The 21,026-nt window shown below is 48.4% G+C and overlaps 2 protein-coding genes across 2 annotated transcripts; both read right to left on the bottom strand.

Moving 5' to 3' along the window:
- Window positions 1–1,942: 1,942 nt before the first annotated feature.
- RCHY1 (ring finger and CHY zinc finger domain containing 1) lies at window positions 1,943–5,118 on the bottom strand. Its single transcript, XM_065634131.1, has 9 exons — window positions 5,035–5,118; window positions 4,826–4,945; window positions 4,585–4,700; window positions 4,445–4,523; window positions 3,958–4,002; window positions 3,797–3,855; window positions 3,354–3,380; window positions 2,991–3,111; window positions 1,943–2,762 (listed from the first exon to the last, which is right to left on the bottom strand). Exons 1-9 carry the CDS (start codon window positions 5,095–5,097, stop codon window positions 2,634–2,636), a joined length of 759 nt encoding a protein of 252 aa, XP_065490203.1. The 5' UTR covers window positions 5,098–5,118; the 3' UTR covers window positions 1,943–2,633.
- An 821-nt stretch (window positions 5,119–5,939) lies between these two features.
- On the bottom strand, window positions 5,940–19,008 carry CDKL2 (cyclin dependent kinase like 2). The gene is made up of 13 exons (XM_065633420.1): window positions 18,774–19,008; window positions 14,691–14,885; window positions 13,751–13,929; window positions 13,041–13,153; window positions 12,697–12,836; window positions 11,887–11,975; window positions 11,265–11,391; window positions 10,237–10,499; window positions 9,828–9,918; window positions 8,966–9,077; window positions 8,739–8,845; window positions 8,196–8,291; window positions 5,940–6,776 (listed from the first exon to the last, which is right to left on the bottom strand). Exons 1-12 carry the CDS (start codon window positions 18,939–18,941, stop codon window positions 8,235–8,237), a joined length of 1,641 nt encoding a protein of 546 aa, XP_065489492.1. The 5' UTR covers window positions 18,942–19,008; the 3' UTR covers window positions 5,940–6,776; window positions 8,196–8,234.
- Between the last annotated feature and the right edge of the window lie 2,018 nt (window positions 19,009–21,026).

Here is a 21,026-nt window from a genome sequence, read left to right as displayed (position 1 = left end):
GATACTAACGACGCGCGGCACGATGAGCGGGTCCAGGAGCAACAATGCTCGTTAAACCCACTAATTTACACCAGGGTAAGAGCATCTTACTGCAGTTCCCAGTGTTCAAATAGGGAAAAAAAACCCGTTCCAACCACCCCGCGTAAAAACAAATAAACAAACCGAACCCCAAAAGCCCCTCAATATAATTTTCCTTCTCAACCTCCAATGCTGGGGAGCTCGCTCAAAGTTGGACCTGCAGCTGCACCCTCATGTTATTATTTATTATTATTTATCAGCTGGGTAAACTGACAGTACTTTTGCAGGGGAAACAAACAAACAAACCAACCAACCACAAACAAAACACACCAAAAACCCAACCACAGGCAGGAAACAATTTGCTGCTAATGAGCCGAGTGCTCTGGAAATGAAAGCTGCAAGACGCACAACTGCCCGGCCTCGGCAGCAGCTTTCTGCTTTAAATGTTCTGTCTTGGCGAGTTAATGAACGCGTTGCTGCGTCTGCTTTTCCACAGCAGCTGCTTGCAGGGCAAATGTCTGCTTTTTGGTGGGGTTTTTTTCTGTATTTTTTTGTAATTAAGGCTGGATTCCAGCAGCTGCTGGCTGCAGAGGTCCATGTTGCAGAATCACAGAATCATTTCGGTTGGAAAAGACCCTCGAGATCACCGAGTCCACCCATAACCCAGCCCTGGCACTGCCCCATGTCCTGAGAACCTCATGTCCGTCTGTCCAGCCCCTCCAGGGATGGTGACCCCAGCACTGCCCTGGGCAGCCTGTTCCAATGCCCCACAGCCCTTTGGGGAAGAAATTGCTCCCCAGATCCAACCTCAACCTCCCCCAGCACAACTTGAGGCTGTTTCCTCTGGTCCTGGCGCTTGTTCCTTGGGAGAAGAGACCAACACCCCCCACGCTACAGCCTCCTTATCCCAAACACACCTTCTGATGTCACATTTTGATCTCAGTTACCCCAGTCCATCCTTCTGAAGTCTGAGGGACGTCACTTTTCAAGCAATAACACCCAAACATGAAGAGCACCTTGAAAACATCAAGGTGGCACCACTGAACATTTCTGGGCAGCCAAAACCACCATGCCCAGCTCCCGGCAACCTCGGTGAGGCTGGAGCTGCTGAGGCCAGATGTCCCCAACTGTGTCCCACAGCCCCAGGAGGGCTCTGAGATGCTGCTGGTGGGACGTGGGGCAGAGCAGCCCTGCAGGTGACCCTCAGGACTTACCTGGAGGGAGGTCTCCAGCCAACTGGGAGGGTAGCGAAGCCACCAGGTGACGATGGGACGCATTGGGAGGGGGCTTCAAAGCTGGTAGCTTCACTGGAGGAACCCAAAGCTTCGTCCACAAGCAAGAGATGAGTCCTTCTCATCATCTGCAGAAGCTCCAACTCAAGCCCAAGGGGAACTTCTCATTTGACAAGTCCCACAGAGCCCCATCATCAAACCAACCCCTGCCCCGGGCCACGTCCCCTCCGAGTGGCTCCCCAGGGGGTCCCACCCCAAACCCCACTTGTGCAAAGCTGGAGAAAAGCAGCAAGAGCTCCAGCCACCCCGTTCCTCCTGCCCTTCAGCTTCTGAAGACACTTCAGTGTGTCCCCCCCCCATTAACAGCAGCCTCTGTGAGGAAACCACCCCATGGTGCCCACCACGTGAGCCCCCCAACCTCCAAAAATGCACCTTCCCCTGCAAGCACCCCCAAAATCAAGAAGTTCCAGTGTGAACAACACAGAACATCTCACCTGCTCCCTCCCCAACCGCCCTACTCCCCCCCAGCACCAGATTTATGGGACAAGGTGACGGGGGCCACCTGGGCACACACCTGGTTCCTCACCACCCAAACAGGTGAAAGAAGCTAAACACCCATTTTTCAGCCTTAAATTGTTGTTTGAACTCAACAGGAAACTTCCAGCAAATACATTAAGTATCAGACCTGGTATAATTCAGTTTAATAGAGACTTTATTTTACATTTACTATATAAACAGAGAGAAAAGTGCTTCAGAAAAAAAGACTCCGGTACAGGGAAGGTCCAGTCACAGCGGCACCCGAATCCTGGATTTCCGACAAAAAGGGGAATGGCCAGGGTAAGAAAAGCTGCTGTTTGTCAACAAGTGGTCCTGTGGTGAAGACGAACTGGGCATTAACACAAAAAAAATCATTTCATGGACTTGGGACACTTCGCATGTCCTGAAATTCTCATAAACTGAACTCTTCATTACATTTAATCTGAAAACACCTTGAAAGAAAAGGGTGGGAAGGTCTTTTTTTTTAAAAAGCAGCACTCCTCCGCCCTCCTTTCTCTCCCCACAAGGAAATCAGATGCCACTAGAAAACAAAAAAAAAAACCAAAAACATCACAGAAAACTGGTCCCTGCACTACTCGAGTGCTTCTACAAACTGCAACTACTTCAGCAAATGCCTCGGGCTTGGAGTAGTTGGCCCCACGTCGGCCCTGAACGTTTGCGACCATCGACACATCGAGCTACGGACGCGGCCCAAAGCAAAACGGGGAAGAAACGGGTGTAAATGCACCCGCATTCACGAAACCACGTTTCACTCGGTGCCGTGAGAACTTTTTGTATGTTTATTACTGAGGAGCGGGTTTATTTTTCTGTGGCCGGGAGTCCTGGTCACGGCTCCTCGGTCGCCAGCCGACAGGTCCCGTCCTGCGCCGTGTTGTACGAGTCGCAGTTCCTGCACTTCATGCCCAGGAGGTGGAACTGCGCCGTGGAGCGGGCGTTGCAGTCATTGCACAGAATCTAGACGCGCAGAAAAAGGGAAAAAAAAAAAAAATAGCACCAAGAGGATGCTGGACAATATACTGTGGCTATGGAAGCGGTTTGTCACCAGGGCGTGAAGCGGGAAGTGTTTTAATTTTAAAGATGTGCAACGTTTTGTCGCCATCTCCTCGGAGGCTCCTGATCCAGGAGAAGCTCCTGAGGCCCTGGAGACGTGCTGAAAAGCGAGCGGCGAGCCCAGCCCCTCACCTCTACCATCATGTTCTGGTACTCGGCGGGCATGGGGGTCAGCGCCACCTCGTCATCCAGCTGCCGCCAGTACCGCGTCATGTCCAGCGCCGAGTGCATGCACAGCGGACACCTGTAACCCCTGCCGCAACCGGGGAAAAATTAAAAATAAAACTCTAATTCAGATACGGAGTCCAAAAGGGCAAGTGTTGTATCACACCAGCCACGCAGAAACACCACACATAAAAAGCTCTCACAAACAACTGGAAGTTAAAAGCCGCTTCTCCCTTTAGGAGCCATTATTAAGCATAAGACCCGCATTGCAATCTTTGCCTCTTCAAGTTTGGATTCCAAAAATATTAAAGGTCGTTTGGAAATACTTACTCCTTTAGCATCTCCTCGTAGCACGTTCTGAAAAGGAAACAGGACAAGAAGCTCAGTAAGAGGAATTAAATCGCTGATGTTAACTAGACTGAGCGAAGATGAAGGACGTGCTTTTATTTTATAAAATAAAATAAACCCGAGTCCAAGGGAAAAGAAAGCTTCCTGGCAAAAATCGCCCGATACTTGGGCAACAAATCTGGAGAGCTGAGGGGCAACAAAAAGTGGTGTCTGTAACACAAAAAACTGGAGCAAGAAAGGGAAAACACAACCTCGAGGTTATGACATGAGCAGAAGAGAAACACACAATTATTTCTCCAAAGGCGCCTGGCATTATATATCACGGTGCTTTAAAATTCTGGCAGGATAACCAGGCTTGTAGGGCTGACAAATAAACTTTCCGCGCAAAGGAGCAGGAATTGGCTGTTCTCAAACGTGTGCTTTACCTGTGGAGGAGGTGACCGCAGGGCAGGACGTGAGCGCCAACGCGAGATGTGTGAATGTCCTGTTTGGGGCACCGGACGAAAGACAAGAAAAGCCTTAAAATTCCATCACAGTTCAAGGCACGGCCAAACACAACCGCAGGAGATGGGAGGAAGGAGCTCACCTCCAAACATATTGGACAGTCCTGCCTGGACACGTTCTCGATGCACTTTTGCAAAGACACAAAATAAAAAGTTATCCCACTGTGTGAATACCAGCGTTCTCCTAAATTCTAAAACTCCTTTAGAACAGTAAGAAAAGACGTACAAAATGCTACTGTTTGCACGTAGCTTTGAAGTTCTGAGAATTACCAAGTGGTTTAGTGTGTTAAAAACTAAAGAGCCAGGAAGCAGAAGGAGGAAAAGGCTCCCGGAGCTCCCACAGCTCAAGCCGTGAGATTAGAGATGCGGAGTTACTGGGAGCAATTTCTTCCCCCAAGGGCTGTGGGGCACTGGAACAGGCTGCCCAGGGGGAGTCACCATCCCTGGAGGGTTGGACAGACGGACACAAGGTTCTCAGGACACGGGGCAGCGCTGGGGTGGGTTATGGGCGGCCTCAATCTTGAGGGGTCTCTTCCAGCCAAAATGATTCTGTGATTCCACGGTTCTTACCTTGTGCTTTCCAAGAAGACTCAAGCTCAGGCACAAGTTGCACTTTGAACAGTGGAAAAAATCCTCCTTCGGACCAATCCTGAGGAGAAAAGCAGCGTTATCGAGCGCAGCTGCCCCCCGCCGCCCCCGCCCGCACGCACCTGCAGATCCCGCACTCGGCGCAGTGGTACTGCTGCTTGTCGCGGTCGAACAGGTGGCAGATGCCGCAGTAGTACTCGCCGAAGAGGTTGTGGCAGCCCTCGCAGCGCTGCTGGGCCTGCCGAGGGGCGAGAGGCGGGACGCGGCCCTCAGCCGCCCGGCCGCCGCACACGCAGCGTGGCGGGCCGGGCCGACCGCACCAACGTGGCGGCGGCGCCACGGCCACCCATCCTCCGGACCCACCTTCTGCAGGAGGCGGCAGCGGGCGCACTGCACCTCGGCCACGCTGAAGCGGTCCAGCTGGTGCTCCTCGGCACCGTCGTGGCACAGGCGGCAGGCGTACAGCTTCCCGCAGCACGGTGCCTGCCAAGGGCACGGCCCACCATCAGCGCCCGGCCGCGGTCACGTCCCCGCCGCCTCGCCTCGGCCCTCCCGCCCCGCCGCCGCCTCACCCGCAGCAGGCAGCCGCGCCGGTAGTGCTCGCAGCCCTCCTCCTCCTCCCCGCCCGCCGCCATGGCCGCCCGGCCCCGGCCGTTCCGCCGCTTCCGTTTCCGGTTCCGCCGCTTCCGCCCCGCCGCCGTTGCGGGGGCGCGCACGGCGCTGCTCCGAAATGAGCTCTGTCCCCACCCCAAGCCTGCCTTACCCCGCGTAGAACTTGCGTATTCCACCCCCAAGTTTTCTTCGCCCCCTTAAACCTTCTCTACCTCAGATCTTTTTCTCCCCCCCTTAAACCTTCCTTTTCTCCCCCCCCAACCCCTCATTTTTCTTCCTCCCATTTAAACTTGTTCTCTTCCCCCCAAACCTTCCTTCCCCCCCATAAACCTTAATTTCTCCCTCCATAAACCTTCCTTTTCTTCCCGCTAAACCTTCCTTTTCCTCACTCGCAAATACACCTTTTCCTCCCCCCCTTAAACCTTTCTTCTTTTTTTTTTCCTAATGTTTTTCTTTTTACCCTCACAGAAAATACAATTTTTACCTCCTCTTCCAGGCCCCCTTATACACCCAAAGAAGTCGCCTCTCAACTGAACGAGGACCCCACGCTCACAATCAGTTTCCTGCCCGCCAATTAAGCGCTGGCTCATCTGAAGAGCACTAAAGAAAGAGGGAAACGCAGATGCTGAAAAGCAAAACAAGAACGTCCACAGAAGCCACGATCCTGAGCAGCTGTAATCCAAGAATGATGAGAAAAAGCTCTCATCCGCCACAAAGCGCGAAATAAAAAGCGATTCCAAAGTCCTGTTTTTCAGTGCAGGCAATGCCAACAAAATAAACGAGCAGATACAGCGCCAGCTCCAGGGCAGACTAAGTGTGCACATCTTACATGGGTTGGCGCACGATAGGAATGAGAAATTTGGAATTTGTGTGTCCTTTTTTATTTACAAATTTTAACGTACGTGTCAAAACACAGCATGGCCACAAAGCTATAAATACAGCAACATTCATCTCGGATTCTGCCATGACACATCAACAGGAAAGGCTACGTTTTGTGGAAAGATAAACTAACTAGACCGTACAGGAGCTGCACCACAGCTCGGGATTTCATAGCGACATTTTTCTTTCGACATTAACAGCAGCCAGACAACAGGTCTGGTTTAACACCCACAAGACAAACCGCCCACAGACTGGGGGACAAAAGCACAGAGGGAAAAGGAACCTGGCACAAGGTCCCACGTGCTGCTGAGTGTTAGCGAGGGTTGCAAAGAACAGCTGGGAAACTTTTACGTGTTGTATTTCTTGCACAAATGTCATCTTCCTGGACGTTTCAGTCAAGGCAAAGGTGCCTTCCAACACAGACCAGGTAAACACCAAAACAGGGCAAATTCAGCAGCTCTCCGTACTCTCTTTACTCTTTGAAAAGAAATCCCTGGCAAGAGGGCAGCGGTTTGACAAAAGCAAGCCTGGCCTCCTTCCAAATCCCGCACACCAGCTTCTGGCCTTGTCACAAACCAATAACCACCGAGCAACCTCAGTGAAGACCTTGGCCCCTTGGCCAACGGGTCAGCATTTGAGGAGCTGCTTCACGTGCAAGAAATCCAGCGGCAACGGCAGCGCGAGCTCTGTGGCAGGGCTGAGCGGAGCCCTTCCCGTGGCAGACATGGGTTACCCAGAGTCAAGGATCCTCCTCTTGCCCGCAGAGACCTTCCCGAGTCAGCACCTGGACATTCCGGTGCATCCTTCCCACCGCTTCAGCCACCTGCATCAAGAGGAGAGAAGCAGGACCACGTTATGGGACAGGGAAACAAAAACACAGAGGTCCTCCCTGATAATATGCTTCCTTTATTTTTATTTATTACAAGCCCTTACCTTGCTAAAGCCGTGCACTTACACCTCTGTGCTTCACAGATGAGACAACTTCAGTAAGGTTTATTTCCCCTCACATTAGCAGGATCGCTTCCTATCCCAGTGATTTTTCTCCTTTTTTCCTAGTAGCATTAAGCCATCACATCACATGAATATAAGAGCGAAACACACTCCTATATATTAAGAGCACGTACAGTGCTCGGGCAGAGATTTCAGAGTCAGCAGTTGCTTCCTCTCCTCAAAAAGGAACCACCAGAGCCCAAAATAAAACCCCTGAGAGGCACAGTTTGCACCTGCGCGTTACCAGTATTGCCATGACACTCCTGGCTATGTGTGGCTAACATGAGAACACCAGCCCGGGCAGAGAGGAGGGAAGCTGCGGTGCCTGGGAGTCTTTCCCTCCTGAACCCCCCAGTTTGTGTTCCCTCCGAAGGTACAGTCCTGCCCAGCCCCAGCGAGGTGAGGAGTGAGCAGGAGTAAAACGTGCAGGTAAGCGCCACAGTTCTCGCTTTCCAGAGGATGAGAGCAGCTCCAACACGTGCAGCAGGTGCTCCGGAACACACTGAGCAGCAAGAGGTAACAATACCCCAACAGAAAAAAAGCAAAACGACAAACGAAACCACACCATTGTTTTTCTATGAGTTTTTCAGACAAAATGACTTAGAGAACTGCATGTCTTTCAATGGGCAAAACGACAGACCGTTAAAAGTCTCAGCTTAAAACAATCCAGAATGGTAAAATACAACACTAAGCAAAAGCATAGAGTGGCAGAGTTCAAATGTAGTATTTCAATCTCAGGACTACAAATCTACCGCACCGCCAGGACTTTTCCTAAGCCTCCTTCTCTCCCCAAGTCCTCCCTCACACTTGGAGAGCACTGAGGTAACAGCAGCTACGTTAAATAACTTTAGATCGCATGACATAGTTACTAAAAATTTTCCCTAATGTTAAACTTGACAATCCCCCCGAAACGCCTTTCTCCCTTTCTGCAAGTCTATTTTTTGTGATGCACTTAACAGTGCTGTGCACACAACCCATTCTTCCCCACACCTCACATGCAGGCAGCCCGTTTCCCCTTCTTCATACTCCATCAGCTTCCTCAGCCCCCGACTTCATGAGCCGATTCATTTCCAACATCAATGCCCAGCATCTACCACAGCCAATTTCGGTATCGCTAAAGAAAGATCCATGCTCCTACATATCCCAGCCCTAAATGTGAGATGTACAAGTATTTTCCCCACTGCCCTTCCCAAATAGATAAGTGTTATTAAACAATTCGTTTGGAAGCCACACTGCAGAAATTAAAGCCTACCTTTTGCAGGCAGGCGCGATCTACCCCTTCTCCGTAAGGCTAGTGCTCCACTCTGGGGAAGCTGGATTCGGATGCATCAGGCAAAGGCCCCGACAGCTGGTAATCAGCAAGGAAAAAGAAGTAAAAATGAAGGGGTCCATTTCCAAGTACAGTATAAAGAGAGAGGACAGTCAGAAACCACCTTGTAGGGACATACATGATATCAACACCCAACTGAAAACCAACCTGTCCTTGGATCAAATCAGACTTTCAAAATGCTCCTTCCCTCCCCCAACACACCCTGCCCAATCTCAACAGGCAAGTTGAGAAGGTGGCCAAGGTGGCTGCCTGTGGAACTCCACAACTCCCAAATGACATCTCTGCATTACTGAGGAATTAGTCTTTACTAGAGTTGCCAAGTTCCCCCTTCTCTCCCTCTCTGACACTTTCTCCCTCTGCTTCTCTCGAGAGCCACACTGGAAACTTGTGGGTCGCACTGTTCGGAAAATCCCCAACCAAACAAATACAAAGCAGCACAGACTGTTTTATTACTGCTTGTGTTACCTGCTGTGAAGCTCGACTTGGGTTATGGAGGTCAATGGCAGCAAGAGAAGGGACACGAGACTCTGAAGCCGGTTTATTTTCCTTTTTCAGAAATCTGGGATGCCACGCTGCAAAACACAACCAATGCATACAGCGTTAAGGAAGCAAGAGCTGACAGCTGTAATGCACGCTGCTTCCTGACGCTGATTAGGATGCAGGTTTTATTCAGAGGACGGGCAAGTTCATACCTTCCGCTCCTCTCAGTTCAGGGAGATGATTTAGCTCTGGCAAACGCACATCTGTCTTGGAGAATTCCCATTTTTTCCTATTTGCCTGAAGGATGTTTTTTTCATTAGTAACCTGTAATCAAAAGCATAAGTACCAGCTCATGAACATACAGGAAAAACAAAGCTATTTTTAAGCTTAAAAAAGCATGAACACAGCAATGTTCCACTGCAGCTGGAACTTGTACAAGAGAAAAAGAAAATACTCTAACGTGTTTAAAGGAATCCATTCTGCTCAAGTGTCATTATACACTGGAAATGACAGAAGAGCCACAGCAAAAACCCACAACGACCTAAGCACCCTAAGCTTGCAAAGAGACAAAACAACCATTGCAGAATGGCTCGGGTTAGTTCCAGGCCAAAAGGCAAATGTTGCTGCTAGCATGGAAAGAATATTGTCTAGGTGCTGAGTGCAGTGGAGAGCTCAGTACTTCACTTTTCAAAAATTTTAAATGCATTTATGACATGACTAAATAACTGTTAAATCCAAATCCTAAATTCTGCTTCAGTAGCGCAGCACACATTTATCTACTTCTCCTGGCCAGGCAGGTAGCCACGGATATATTCCACATCTCATGGGTCTCCTGTGTTGGGCTGCCCTCCCTGTTTCAAACTGTCCTTTGACATAAACTGGGTTTCATACAAGATAAATATTAACAAAGAATAACGGACAACACACCTGTAGGAAAAAAAGGAGCAAAGAAAATAATATTTCTAGTTGGGAGTTATGGCGAAGGCTGCAACAGGTAGGATTCTTGACAATAAAGCACACACTTTAGCTAGAAATTTATTCTGCTTTGCCACGAGGTAAAGACTGATGACTTACCGGTGTGAGGCTGACACTGTAATGGCCTGCTGGAGAACACTTCCGTTGCTTTAGGAATGGGTTCAAGTATTTTTTACTCTTTTCATCAACTCTGTAATCAGAAATGCCCCAAACTTTGCATTAACTGGGGTTACATGGTCAATATAAAAACAACAAACACAAGACACCCAGAGACACCATCATTACATGCCAAGAAAGAAGGCTGATGAGGAGAATACCCTCGTGAGCGCAGTGAACAGAGAAGTTTGACCCATGTACAACCCTCCACCTCAGAGCTGCTCCTGGCCACGTCCTCCCCGAAACCCACACCTTGTGTTTCCACATCATCACCCTGCACGCCTCTCAGGACATTGCCATTCCCCAGCAACAGAGACGATGGATAAAAGCTCTTCTGTCTCTGCTCCCATACCTGTAATTATGGTTTCCCATCCCAGCTGTAGTGGGAGAGATATTCTGGTTGATGGGAGGAATAACTATGCCAGTGTTCTTGGCATAGTCCAAGCTGCTGCTGGAATCTTTCAGGCTGGTTTGAGGGCTGATTTTAAAGGGGTTGATCGGGCTGTCGTAGAAGGAGCTCAGGTTGGAGGATCGATCCGCTTTCTCTGCGTCAGCTTTAGAGCGTTTTGCCTTGAACAGTTTTGCATCTCTGCTCTTTGGGTCAATGCTGAAATCCTGTTCGGGAAGACAAGCATCATCTCTCTCTTGTAGTCACGTTTGCAAACTAGCTTAGAGCGGCGCACACAGGAAAAAAAGTTAAAAGCGTATACAATTGTGCAAGGATTTGATGGAGATGGAATTGGTTTTAGGTGGAAACCGTCTGTTTTCTGTCAAACAGGAGGAGACTTGCCAAGGTTCCTGCACCCTCTGTAAATAAGTCACCTTAGAATGGGATCGGCAGTATCGGATGAGGAACAGCCGTATCTCCATTGCTTCCGAAAAAATGAAACAAGAACTGAGCTCAGTGTCACCTCAAGGTCACTCTGAAGCCTCTAGTCCTTTGCATCTGACTGAAAGCAAAACACGCAATTTTGGAGACAGGGCTTTAACACAGCTAAGCAGCAGCATATAAGGATGTTTTGCTCGTCTGGCACGACTTAGGCTTCCTAATTGATTCTCTTTTCAGCTCCATTTTTGCTTTGAACTGCACCACAATGTAGTTTACCGGCAAGGGACCGGCCAAACAGCCACTTGCAGCCTGTGGAGCCAAGCACTAGAGCAACCTTGTAGCAGCCAAAAGGCTAAAACCAAAGGCACAGAACTTCCACGCAGCAGCCTGCACGCTGTATTGCGCTGAGCATCACCGCTGCGGGGTCACGGGCCTCCTGTGCTGCCTTGAACCAAAACTCGCACTTAAACTCCTGCACTTACTTATACAGCAATTTTAAAACTTGAAAAAAATATTAAAAATACAAGTTTGGAAAACAAAGATTGACCAACCTGGACATCAAGCATTTTTCTTTCTTCTAAGGCATCATCTTTGTCCCTTTTGCTGATTTTTGACTTTTTTTGTAATTGATGGTCTTTGGCATCCTTCTGAATCTTTAATTTAAGCTCCTGTGCAAATCTACATTCCATAGAATGGAAGAAAAAAGAGAGGGGCTTCTGTTAATCTCAGTATCACCATCAGTTGGTGTTCAGTCTGGGCTTCTATGGACTTAAGTAATCAAACAAACCATGCCTTTTTAAGTAATGAGAAGCCAAATATAATGCATCCATTAAAATAAATAAAATCTTACAAGGACACACTTTTCACATCACAGCACTAAAGGTGTTTGTATCCCAATCTGGCACAGATACAGAGAGAGAACACGGCGATAGACTGTACTACCCAATACGGCGTGACACTGGGTGCACACGCTGACGAATTAACGTCATGGCAAGTTAATGAGGCAATGTGCTCCCTTTCAACTGTTCTCCCATTTCCAGGAAGGCTAAAACCAAACAAACCCAAGACATTGAGCGGCTGTCAGCTCTGCAAACCCAGCATGCCTTCTTCAAACACAACTGCTGAACTTCCTTCTAATATTAACCTGCTCTGAGCAAGAAATAAACTGTTTACCTTTCAGCAAATCCATCCTTGTGAAAGAAATCGCACTGCAAGAGTTCAGCACAGGATGGTCTTTTGTCAGGATCAATCTGCAGACAGTTCTGTCAAATCAGTGTAAACATCAGAAAGCAAAAGCATTAGAGAAGAAACAAAGGCTTCAGGATATCCGAATGGAGTCAAGAAAAAAAAAAAGGCAAATACATTAGAAACAAAGGGTTTAGTATTTCTGAATGAAGTCAAGAAAAAAAAGCCAAAAACCTCCCCCTTCTAGGGCCTGTTGCATTGAGATGAGCTCAAGAGACAGACAGTCCCCCCAAAAGTTTAATGTCTGCTGGCTGCGTCCATTCTAATCGCTAACGCTCACAAAGCCTCGTTACACAAGGAATACCTGTCAGACAAATAGATCATTCCGCCCTCAGGAAGACTCCCTTGTTTTCAGTTTTGTTCGGCTAAAATGTTAGGATCTGCTTTGATCTTTAGGCATTTCAAACACAACCAAGTGGGTGTTTTAGTTCCCCAGCATACCGGTACTCTGACTACTGCGTGAAAGCACAAGAGACACTCCCTGGAAGGATTCTTCTGAATCTATTACAAATTTGGAGGCTTCCCAACTCCCACACATGGTGGACACACAGCTCCGAGAGCAAGGGACATGTTTGGATGCCGTCCCACCCAGACCTACCTGCTTGTGGTGCCTCCACCAGCAGATGGAGGTGGTTGGCAGAAAACACTACACACGCAGCTCTGCTAGCAAGTAAAAAGTATGGGGCTGTGTATTATCTACAAAGCATCCACTTCGGTAGCAGATGAGGGGCAAATTACCTTGGCTAAATCTAGCACAGCAGCAGGGAGCTTGGGATAGCGTTTGTCCAGCGATTCGGCCTCCTTCACTTCAGGCAACCTCATGCCAGCAAAGAGGGGATTTTTATAAAATAACTCTTGGTGTCTTGGAATTAAGTTACCTGGAATTACACAAACAAAGCATCGACATGGAAAAAATACCGCACTGTCCTGCTCGTAGCTCTCCCTTTGTAAAAGGTGCTAGGAGCACACGCCCTCAGAAACAGTTCTGCACACACCACAGCCTTCCCCCTCAGCCCCCGTCAAAACTGATTTGACCCCTTCATTAGTAAGCGGGGACTAGAAGCCTGATGGGCTGTTCTTACCCAGGCACTTGGTGATGTGGTAGAGCTGGTCGATGTCTGAATCTCCAGGGAACAGGGGCTGTCCCGTGAGCATTTCTGTGATCAGAGAACCAATAGCCCACACATCCACAGCCCTGGGACAAACAACAAAACCACAACACTCCAGCTCAGCACGGCTTCATTCGTCTCTTTGAGCTAGAGGCTGAGCCAGCCCAGTCCAAGGTTATAAGCCCCGAGGGTGGATTTTGCCCCATAAACAGCAAGTTTTCCAAGCTTACAAGTGCACTGATGAATGGCAGGTATTTAGATCCTGAAGCAGGCAAACACTAGCAGATTTAAGATCAGGTTCCAGACCCCAATGCTTAAAAAAAATAATACTACAACGTAAGGCATTAGTAGAATCTTGTCCTCGAGAGAGACAAAAGTTAGCAGCCCTTCTTTCTGCAGGCATCTGCTCTCCAGGTACATTTACTGAAAATGAACTCTAAGTAACACAGGGACGTACATAAACCTGCACAGTTGTATGAACAGACCCGTGAATGGCAGAGTTTAAATTCTGACCTGGTTTTGTGGCACTTGGGATCCCAGTAAGAAAAAAAAAATCTCATTTATCCCATGATGCTGAACAACATCCCTTTAACCTGTTTGCCAAGCAAAGAGTCCTCCCTCCCCCTCAAAAAATCAGAGCGTCGTCCCCCAAACTCCCCACAGCCCTTCTGTGAGTCTCTTACTTGCCGTATTTGATGTCTCCCACCAGCAGCTCTGGAGCCCTGTACCAGCGGGTGGCCACGTAGTCAGTGTAAGCTTCCCCAGAAGCTGCTAACGTGCGGGCAAAGCCAAAGTCACAGAGTTTTACAACTCCTGACTGGGAGACGAGTATGTTCTCTGGCTTAATATCCCGATGGATTATCTGCAGAGAGAAAAGCAAGTCGAGACAAATCAATTTCCCATTTCTACATAGTAAATTCAATGGCTCACCAAAAATAATCACTTGCTTACATGCAAGTAGAAAATTAGATTTTTGCAGGCATGGCAAACACATGGATTCTGTAAAATACAGCGACATGCACACAGTTGGCAAACAAGTGCTAACCCAAGTGCACAGGTGAACATGGAACCTCTAATTTTTTGCATGCAGAAGTGTTAATTTTATATATCGCTCTGCATATGCTCTGCAGGTGTATTTACTATAGGTATTTTAACAGGCTCAATTTATTATGTTTGGGAAAATTGGTCTCAACCACCAGTTTAAAAGCTGTAAGTATTGCAAGGGCCATGGGCATGTCCTGCAGTTAAATGTGAAGAGTATTTTAGGAATTCATAAGAGAAACAGTTTCCCCAACATACAAATAAATAAATGCATGTGTGTTTATACATACAGTTACACGACTATAATTAAAGTGGCAAACCTGTTACAAATCGGTTACAAACAAACCCCTCAAAGTACAAAAGAGAAAAAAGCAAGCCTACATGTTTATATAGATGCTATCAGAAGCAAACTTTTGAAAGAGAGGCTATGTCCCTCTACAAGACGAGCCAGCCTCCATCAAGGTGCCTCTTCCTTTTGTGCCAAAGCTTAATTCCTCAAGTTTTAATACGTATTAAAAAAATACAGTTCTGTATCTGTTCATTCAAGGTTAACGGCAGAGCTGGCTTCTTGTGCATACTTACGTTATGACTGTGACAAAACGCTATTCCTCTTATAATCTGAAATAAGTATTTCCGAACCCTGCTGTAGTCCAGGCCATTTGGGAACGCCTCGAGGTCGTCCAGCACCGTGTGATCCACAAATTCAAACACCAGATACCACCGTTTCTTCTTCTTACACACTTCCAGCAGGTTCACGAGATTCTCATGCCTCAGTTGCTGTTATAAAATGGGAATTATTTGGTGAGAGCCTGACAGCATTTAATGGGTAAACTAAGACCAGACACTTATCTGCAACCCAGCCGGCGCACCGCCCTGGAATGCTGTGGTACCCACACTTGTTTGTTTTTAAAATTAGCTCACTGATATTTTAGGATAGGTTTTATTTTGCCTTTTTTTTTTTAAACATAACTTGGAGGATTTCCACCACCTGATATATGCAAAAACCTGTGTTTTAAACCTGAAAATAAATAAAATACTGACTATAGACATTTCTTCTTAATGGGGATGCTCAAAATACACTGTTGTGTTGTTGGAAATTCTCATGCATCCTGCTTCTCACGACACTCTCCTCACAGAAGAGGTGACTCTAACTTGTGCCTCCATCTTCACAAGCTTTACAGCAAGCGTATATTCCACATGAGACAAATTGTGAGGAGGTTAAGAAGACCTCCAGAGCAGCACATGGTCAACACGTGAGAGAGCAGGCCCCTAACAGCACCTCCAACATAGATTCGCCACGGGAAAGGAAAATCCAGAGGCCCTGGATTTTCAGGCTCTGAGACACGAGCTCCTTTAGGAGATGCTGTCACCAAGGTGACTAAGTGTCACCAGGCTGCCCTGCCTGATCCTGCAATACCAGCTGCCCCTTCCAGACAGGATCCAAAGGGTTCCTGAACACAGTGCTCCATGTTTGAAGAAAACTTTGACTCTCCTAACAACCCAAAGCAGATTCATCTCTTCTCTCCCGCATTTCCAGCAAGTTTTAGTCTTCCTCTCTTTCATTCCTTTCTCTTTAAAAAAAAAACCTCTTACATGTCCATTTAAAAGAAAAACAAAAGCAGTTGCAATACCTGTGTTCTATCCAGCTGCCAACTACTCAGCATCTGTATCTTAATTTTTCTAATAACACTGTTAGAATACTTTCCTGCTAAGCTCCTGAAATACTCAAAGCATTTCTGTTGGCACTGCTAGCTTATACACATATACAATAACGAACATGTACCACAATTACAAGCACATTGAATGGATAAAAGGAAAGTTCATCATTCTTACCTAAAATACTCTGTTATCAATCGAACAGCTTCTATTAAACTGTGCCTAGTGGATTAAGAGCAAAAAGTGACAAGCCAAGGATTTGAAGTTGTTTGGGTTTGTTTTTGTTTTTTTTAATATTATGCAAAGGGAAAGTTGAAGATAGTTTAGAGGAAATGATTGCATCTTAAATGAAAATATTTTTTTTTAAAAAAGCAGCTGTATTTTCTATTTATTGTGTGATCACATTCTGACCAGACAAGAATCTGCCTCCAATCTGTTGCACATTTGTAACACCAGTTTACCACACACCACAGAACAGCCCACACTACGATGGGAGTTGGTTATTACCTCGGAGCCTGGCAGGGAAGAGGTTTTGCCATTTTCAGCCAAGAATAAATTTCAGCCCAGACTCCAGAGCAGGAAGAAAAAAAAAAAAAGGAAACAACAACAAAAAAATCAGGTTCACTGGGAGTATGCAAGTGAAGAAACTACAAAAAGATTATATCTCCAGGTATTTATTTTCACAGTGAGAGGCCACAGTTATTGAGCTATTTATGGAAATGTTCCCATTGCTAAGTTCCCATTTACCCAAGAAAACAAGTTAATTCCCAACAGACCTGGGATGTGGTACGTGCTTCGACTTGGTAACTAAGTGAGCCTTGCCAACGGATCAGGTGTGATCCAGACTAACAGAGGCTTGCTTTAAAAGAGGCTGCATCTCGAGCTCTAGCACCTACATTTCTATTAACTCTCAGGGTCTGTAGCTCTTGCAGTGATGGTAGAGATCAGGTTTTTCTTCCTTCTCAGCACAGGGACTACAGTCTGGCAGATTTGTGAAGAGAGCAGGCAGGCTTGCACATATTCCCACTCCAGAACACTCCAGATCAGAAAAGCCTAGATGCACTCCACCTGTAATTAGACTTTCCTTCATTTCTTCACCAGACAGATCACTCATGTCATAACACTTAAAACTACCACGTGTGCGTGTGCACACAGGGACAGGCACCCATGGGACAAGGGAAGGAGGAAAATGCTGCAACTCCTGCTGGAGGTGATGATGGCAAATACCGGGGCTGAAGGTGCTCAAAAAAAGCAAGCAAAACGACGGATATATGTCCCGCCACAGAATGCCACCCTACATCCTTGTCACCATATTTACAAAGAAACACAGCAGAAAAATCTGGCAGTGAAACAGTTTAGGAACTTGCAAAAGCTTCTGGATGAAGAACAAAGGCGAGAGAGAAAGCCCAAAGACCATATGAGAAAACACTGAAAAGCACACACACAAAACTCTCTTTATCTTAAGCACCTGAGTATTTTCCCAGAGTATCTACGGCCCATGAAGGGAAGCATCTTTAATAAATCAACCCACACAAGGATGCTACACCACATAACACTGCTGATGAGATGCTGACTGAAGTACGAGTGGACGTTTAGGTGAGTATAAAGCATCCACAATGGATACCAGGGAAAGCAGACACTCAAACAGCAAGGGACACAGCAGCAGCTGGCTCCACCCTAGGGGCCAGCTGCTAACTGATAAACTTTGGGGAATTTGTTACCTGTTCGCCTCCAGCCTCTTGCCTGCAGTACAAGCCTGCCAGGAAAGTGCCATTAATAAAACAAAATAAAACATTCCTAGAAGCAGCTTTCCGTATCAGATAACGCCGGCACCCAGGCCGGTTAGACACACTGTCACGCATCCAGGTCACCACTCACCTGCGGGTTTTACAAGTTCAACATTTATCTGTTTTTTACAGCAAATCGACAGCAATATGGTACTGTTATTTGGGACACAACGCAGGAGGGCACAGTTACCACCAGGAGGTAATGGAAACCTTGTGGATCCCTTTTACCTTTCCTTGCGGAATACAGGGCACATAAACTTACATATTCAGCTCCAGCGGATCCAGCACAGTGCCCAGGGACACTGAAAAACAGCTCTGCACAGCTACAGCTCAAAGAGTAAATGTATCTACCATGGCTTGGCTGCTCGTGGAAATATAAACAAGACCTGATCACATCTCTCTTGAACTTTATTTATACTTGGTAAGCCACAGTCAGATGCAACTGAAATGAAAGCACCTTTCAAAACTGACCCAACATTTCAAATGTACACCCCGCCTACAACTTGACCGGATAAACACCGCTCCTTAAAGGACTATTACGGAGTCTCAAGAGGGGGTTTTCTCCTGGGAACCCATCAATTCTCTGCAGGTAGATCTCACCCACACCCCTCGGTTCTCCACAACTGGCGCCTTTACCACAGGGAACACACATCACAGACACGAAGGTTGCTGTTCTGCTTGAAGGAGACATTTTGTCTTATTGAAGATGATATTAAAACATCTGACTAGGACTCAAAATACACCCTGAAGAGGCACCTGGAGCAGGGGAGAGGCTGGATCTGCACCCCAGGGAACACCCTGGCCGGGCTATGTCATCCTGGAGGGGTTTAAAAGCCGTTTAGACGAGGTTCTCAGGGGCATGGGTTAGTGCCAGAGTTGGGTTATGGTTGGACTCGACGATCCTGAGGGTCTCTTCCAAATGAAATGATTCTATGATTCTATGATCCTGAGGGTCTCTTCCAATCCGAATGATTCTATGATTCCCCTGGCCTGCAGCAGTTATTGCTACAGCAATAAACTAATAGGAGCTTCAAAATAAAAAAAAAGTCACGCTCTGCATGAACCACCTGGATGCAGTGGCTCATGGCAGACATCGCGACACAAACACCCACCAGCCATACGACGAGCTACGAATTTAAGCACGAAGCCAGCAAAAAGCCATCGTTTTGCTCCAAATTTTATTGGAAACGCAGGCCCGCTGCCCTCAGCCCTCCCCGCTCACCTTGAGCAGCTTGACCTCCCTCACGGCGATCTTCCTCACCGCCGCGTCCTCCTCGCTCTCCAGGAACTTCTTCACGGCCACGATCTGCCCGGTCTCCTTGTTCCGGCACTTGGTCACCACCCCGTAGCTGCCTTCCCCGACCAGGCCCAGCACCTGGTACTTCTCCATGGTCGGAGGGGGCTCCTCTGCTGAAGGCGGGTTGAAGTGACCGAGGCCTCACGGCGGTGACGGTGACGGGCCCGCGCCCCCCCCGCGCCGTCACCAGGGGCAACCGCCCGCCCTCGCGCGCAGCCGCCGCCGCGCGCCCCCCGCCTGTCGCAACGGCCGCGGCGCGCGCCCGCCCCGGGGCGCTGTGAGGGGAACGGTCCCAACGGCCGCTCTGGGGAATCTGTGAGGGGAACGGTCCCAACGGCCGCTCTGGGGAATCTGTGAGGGGAACGGTCCCAACGGCCGCTCTGGTGGTCTGAGAGGGGAACGGTCCCAACGGCCGCTCTGGTGGTCTGTGAGGGGAACGGTCCCAACGGCCGCTCTGGGGGTCTGTGAGGGGAACGGTCCCAACGGCCGCTCTGGGGAATCTGTGAGGGGAACGGTCCCAACGGCCGCCCTGGGGGTCTGTGAGGGGAACGGTCCCAACGGCCGCCCCAGGGAGGCTGTGAGGGGGGAACGGCGGCAGCGGAGGGGACCCGGAAGCGACCGGCAAACGAGCGGCTGTTCCCCGGTATAGGAGGAAATAGGGCGGGCCGGCCGCCGTGAGGGAGGCGGGGCGGTGCCCGCGGCGTGTCGCGACGCGGGGGGCGGAGGGTCAGCGGCAGGCGGGTGCGGATGGAGGCCGGTGAGGGGCGGACAGCGAGGGGGAGTCGTGTGTTCGCTGACGGGCCCAGCGCTGTGGCCTCGAGTTGCGCCAGGGAAGGCTGAGGTTGCATCTGGGGAACAATTTCTTCCCCAAAGGGCTGTGGGGCATTGGAACAGGCCGCCCAGGGCAGTGGTGCAGTCACCATTGCTGGATTTGTTTAAAAGGCATTTAGATTCTTTGAGACATGGGTTAGTGCTACAGTTAGGTTCTGGTTGGACTCGATGATCCTGAGGATCTCTTCCAACTGAAATGATTCTATGATTCTTGTGTGCTTGTGCATCAGCCGCTGAGTGGTGTTGGTGACAAACCTGGCCAGGCAGTGATGAAATGTTTTGAATTTTTTTTTTTTTTTTTCTTCCCACAAAAATGATCCGAGGCTGGAACAGCTCTGCTGGGAGGACAGGCTGAGAGAGTTGGGGTGTTCAGCCTGGAGAAGAGAAGCTCCGGGGACACCTTAGTGTGGCATTTTTGTACTTAAAAGGGGCCAATAAGAAAGATGGGAACAGACTTTTTAGCAGGGCCTGTTGTGACAGGACAAGGGGTGATGGTTTTAAACTAAAGGAGGGAGATTCAGGTCAGACATGAGACAATTGTTGCTCCTGAGGGCGGTGAGAGCCTGGCCCAGAAGAAGAGGAAACCGTAGTGGCTGCCCCGTCGGTCCCGGCTCATTGTCCGTCCTGGCGAAATGGAGCTGCCGCTCTTGCCCAGAGCAGCAAAGATCACAGTGCTGGGGTGAGAGGAGCTTTTGGGAAGCCCTTTAGTGGTGCTGGGCATTCCCATGTTCAGTGCCCTTGTTGTCCACAGTAATTACAGGAGTCTCCTGTTCCTCGAGGCCCTTTGCTCCTAAAATTTCCTCCTCTGCTTCTGCCTTGAACAGCTCGGCATCCTCATCTGCTGAGCCTTGGATTGCTGTTCAGTGGTGCTGCCAACAGAGCAGCTCTCTGTTCCTGTTCTTGTTCTTTTCCTTGTGTTTGTTTTTTTTGTTTGTTTGGTTTTTCTATTTTCTTCAGATATTTTTCATCCCTGCCTTAAAACACAAACGTAGCAATGCTGACTATTTCATCCAACCCTTCGCCCTGTCATCCAGGCATATGCCTAGCAAATATATATTTTTAATATCTGGGGCTGAGTGCTCTGCAAAGAAAGTTCCCCCAAGTCCTGTTTCCTTCTTTTCAGAGTTGATTCCTCCAACCATTCTCAGTTGTTTAACCAGTCAGGTGTAATATTCAGTAGGATGTTCGAGATTTCCTTGCGGCATCCTCAGACCTCAGCCCAGTTTGGACTCTTCTTTCCTGCCGTTTCTAAGGACTCTGACAATCCCCCTCAGTCTGTGCAGCGTTCCTGTGTCAGCTGGTAAATTTAGGGTTCGACCTGGGTCGTTGACTAGCCATGGGGTTCTG

This window comes from Caloenas nicobarica, chromosome 4, assembly GCF_036013445.1.
Source record: "Caloenas nicobarica isolate bCalNic1 chromosome 4, bCalNic1.hap1, whole genome shotgun sequence".
NCBI classification, from domain to species: Eukaryota; Metazoa; Chordata; class Aves; order Columbiformes; family Columbidae; genus Caloenas; species Caloenas nicobarica.
This window is presented reverse-complemented; position numbering and strand designations above follow the sequence as displayed.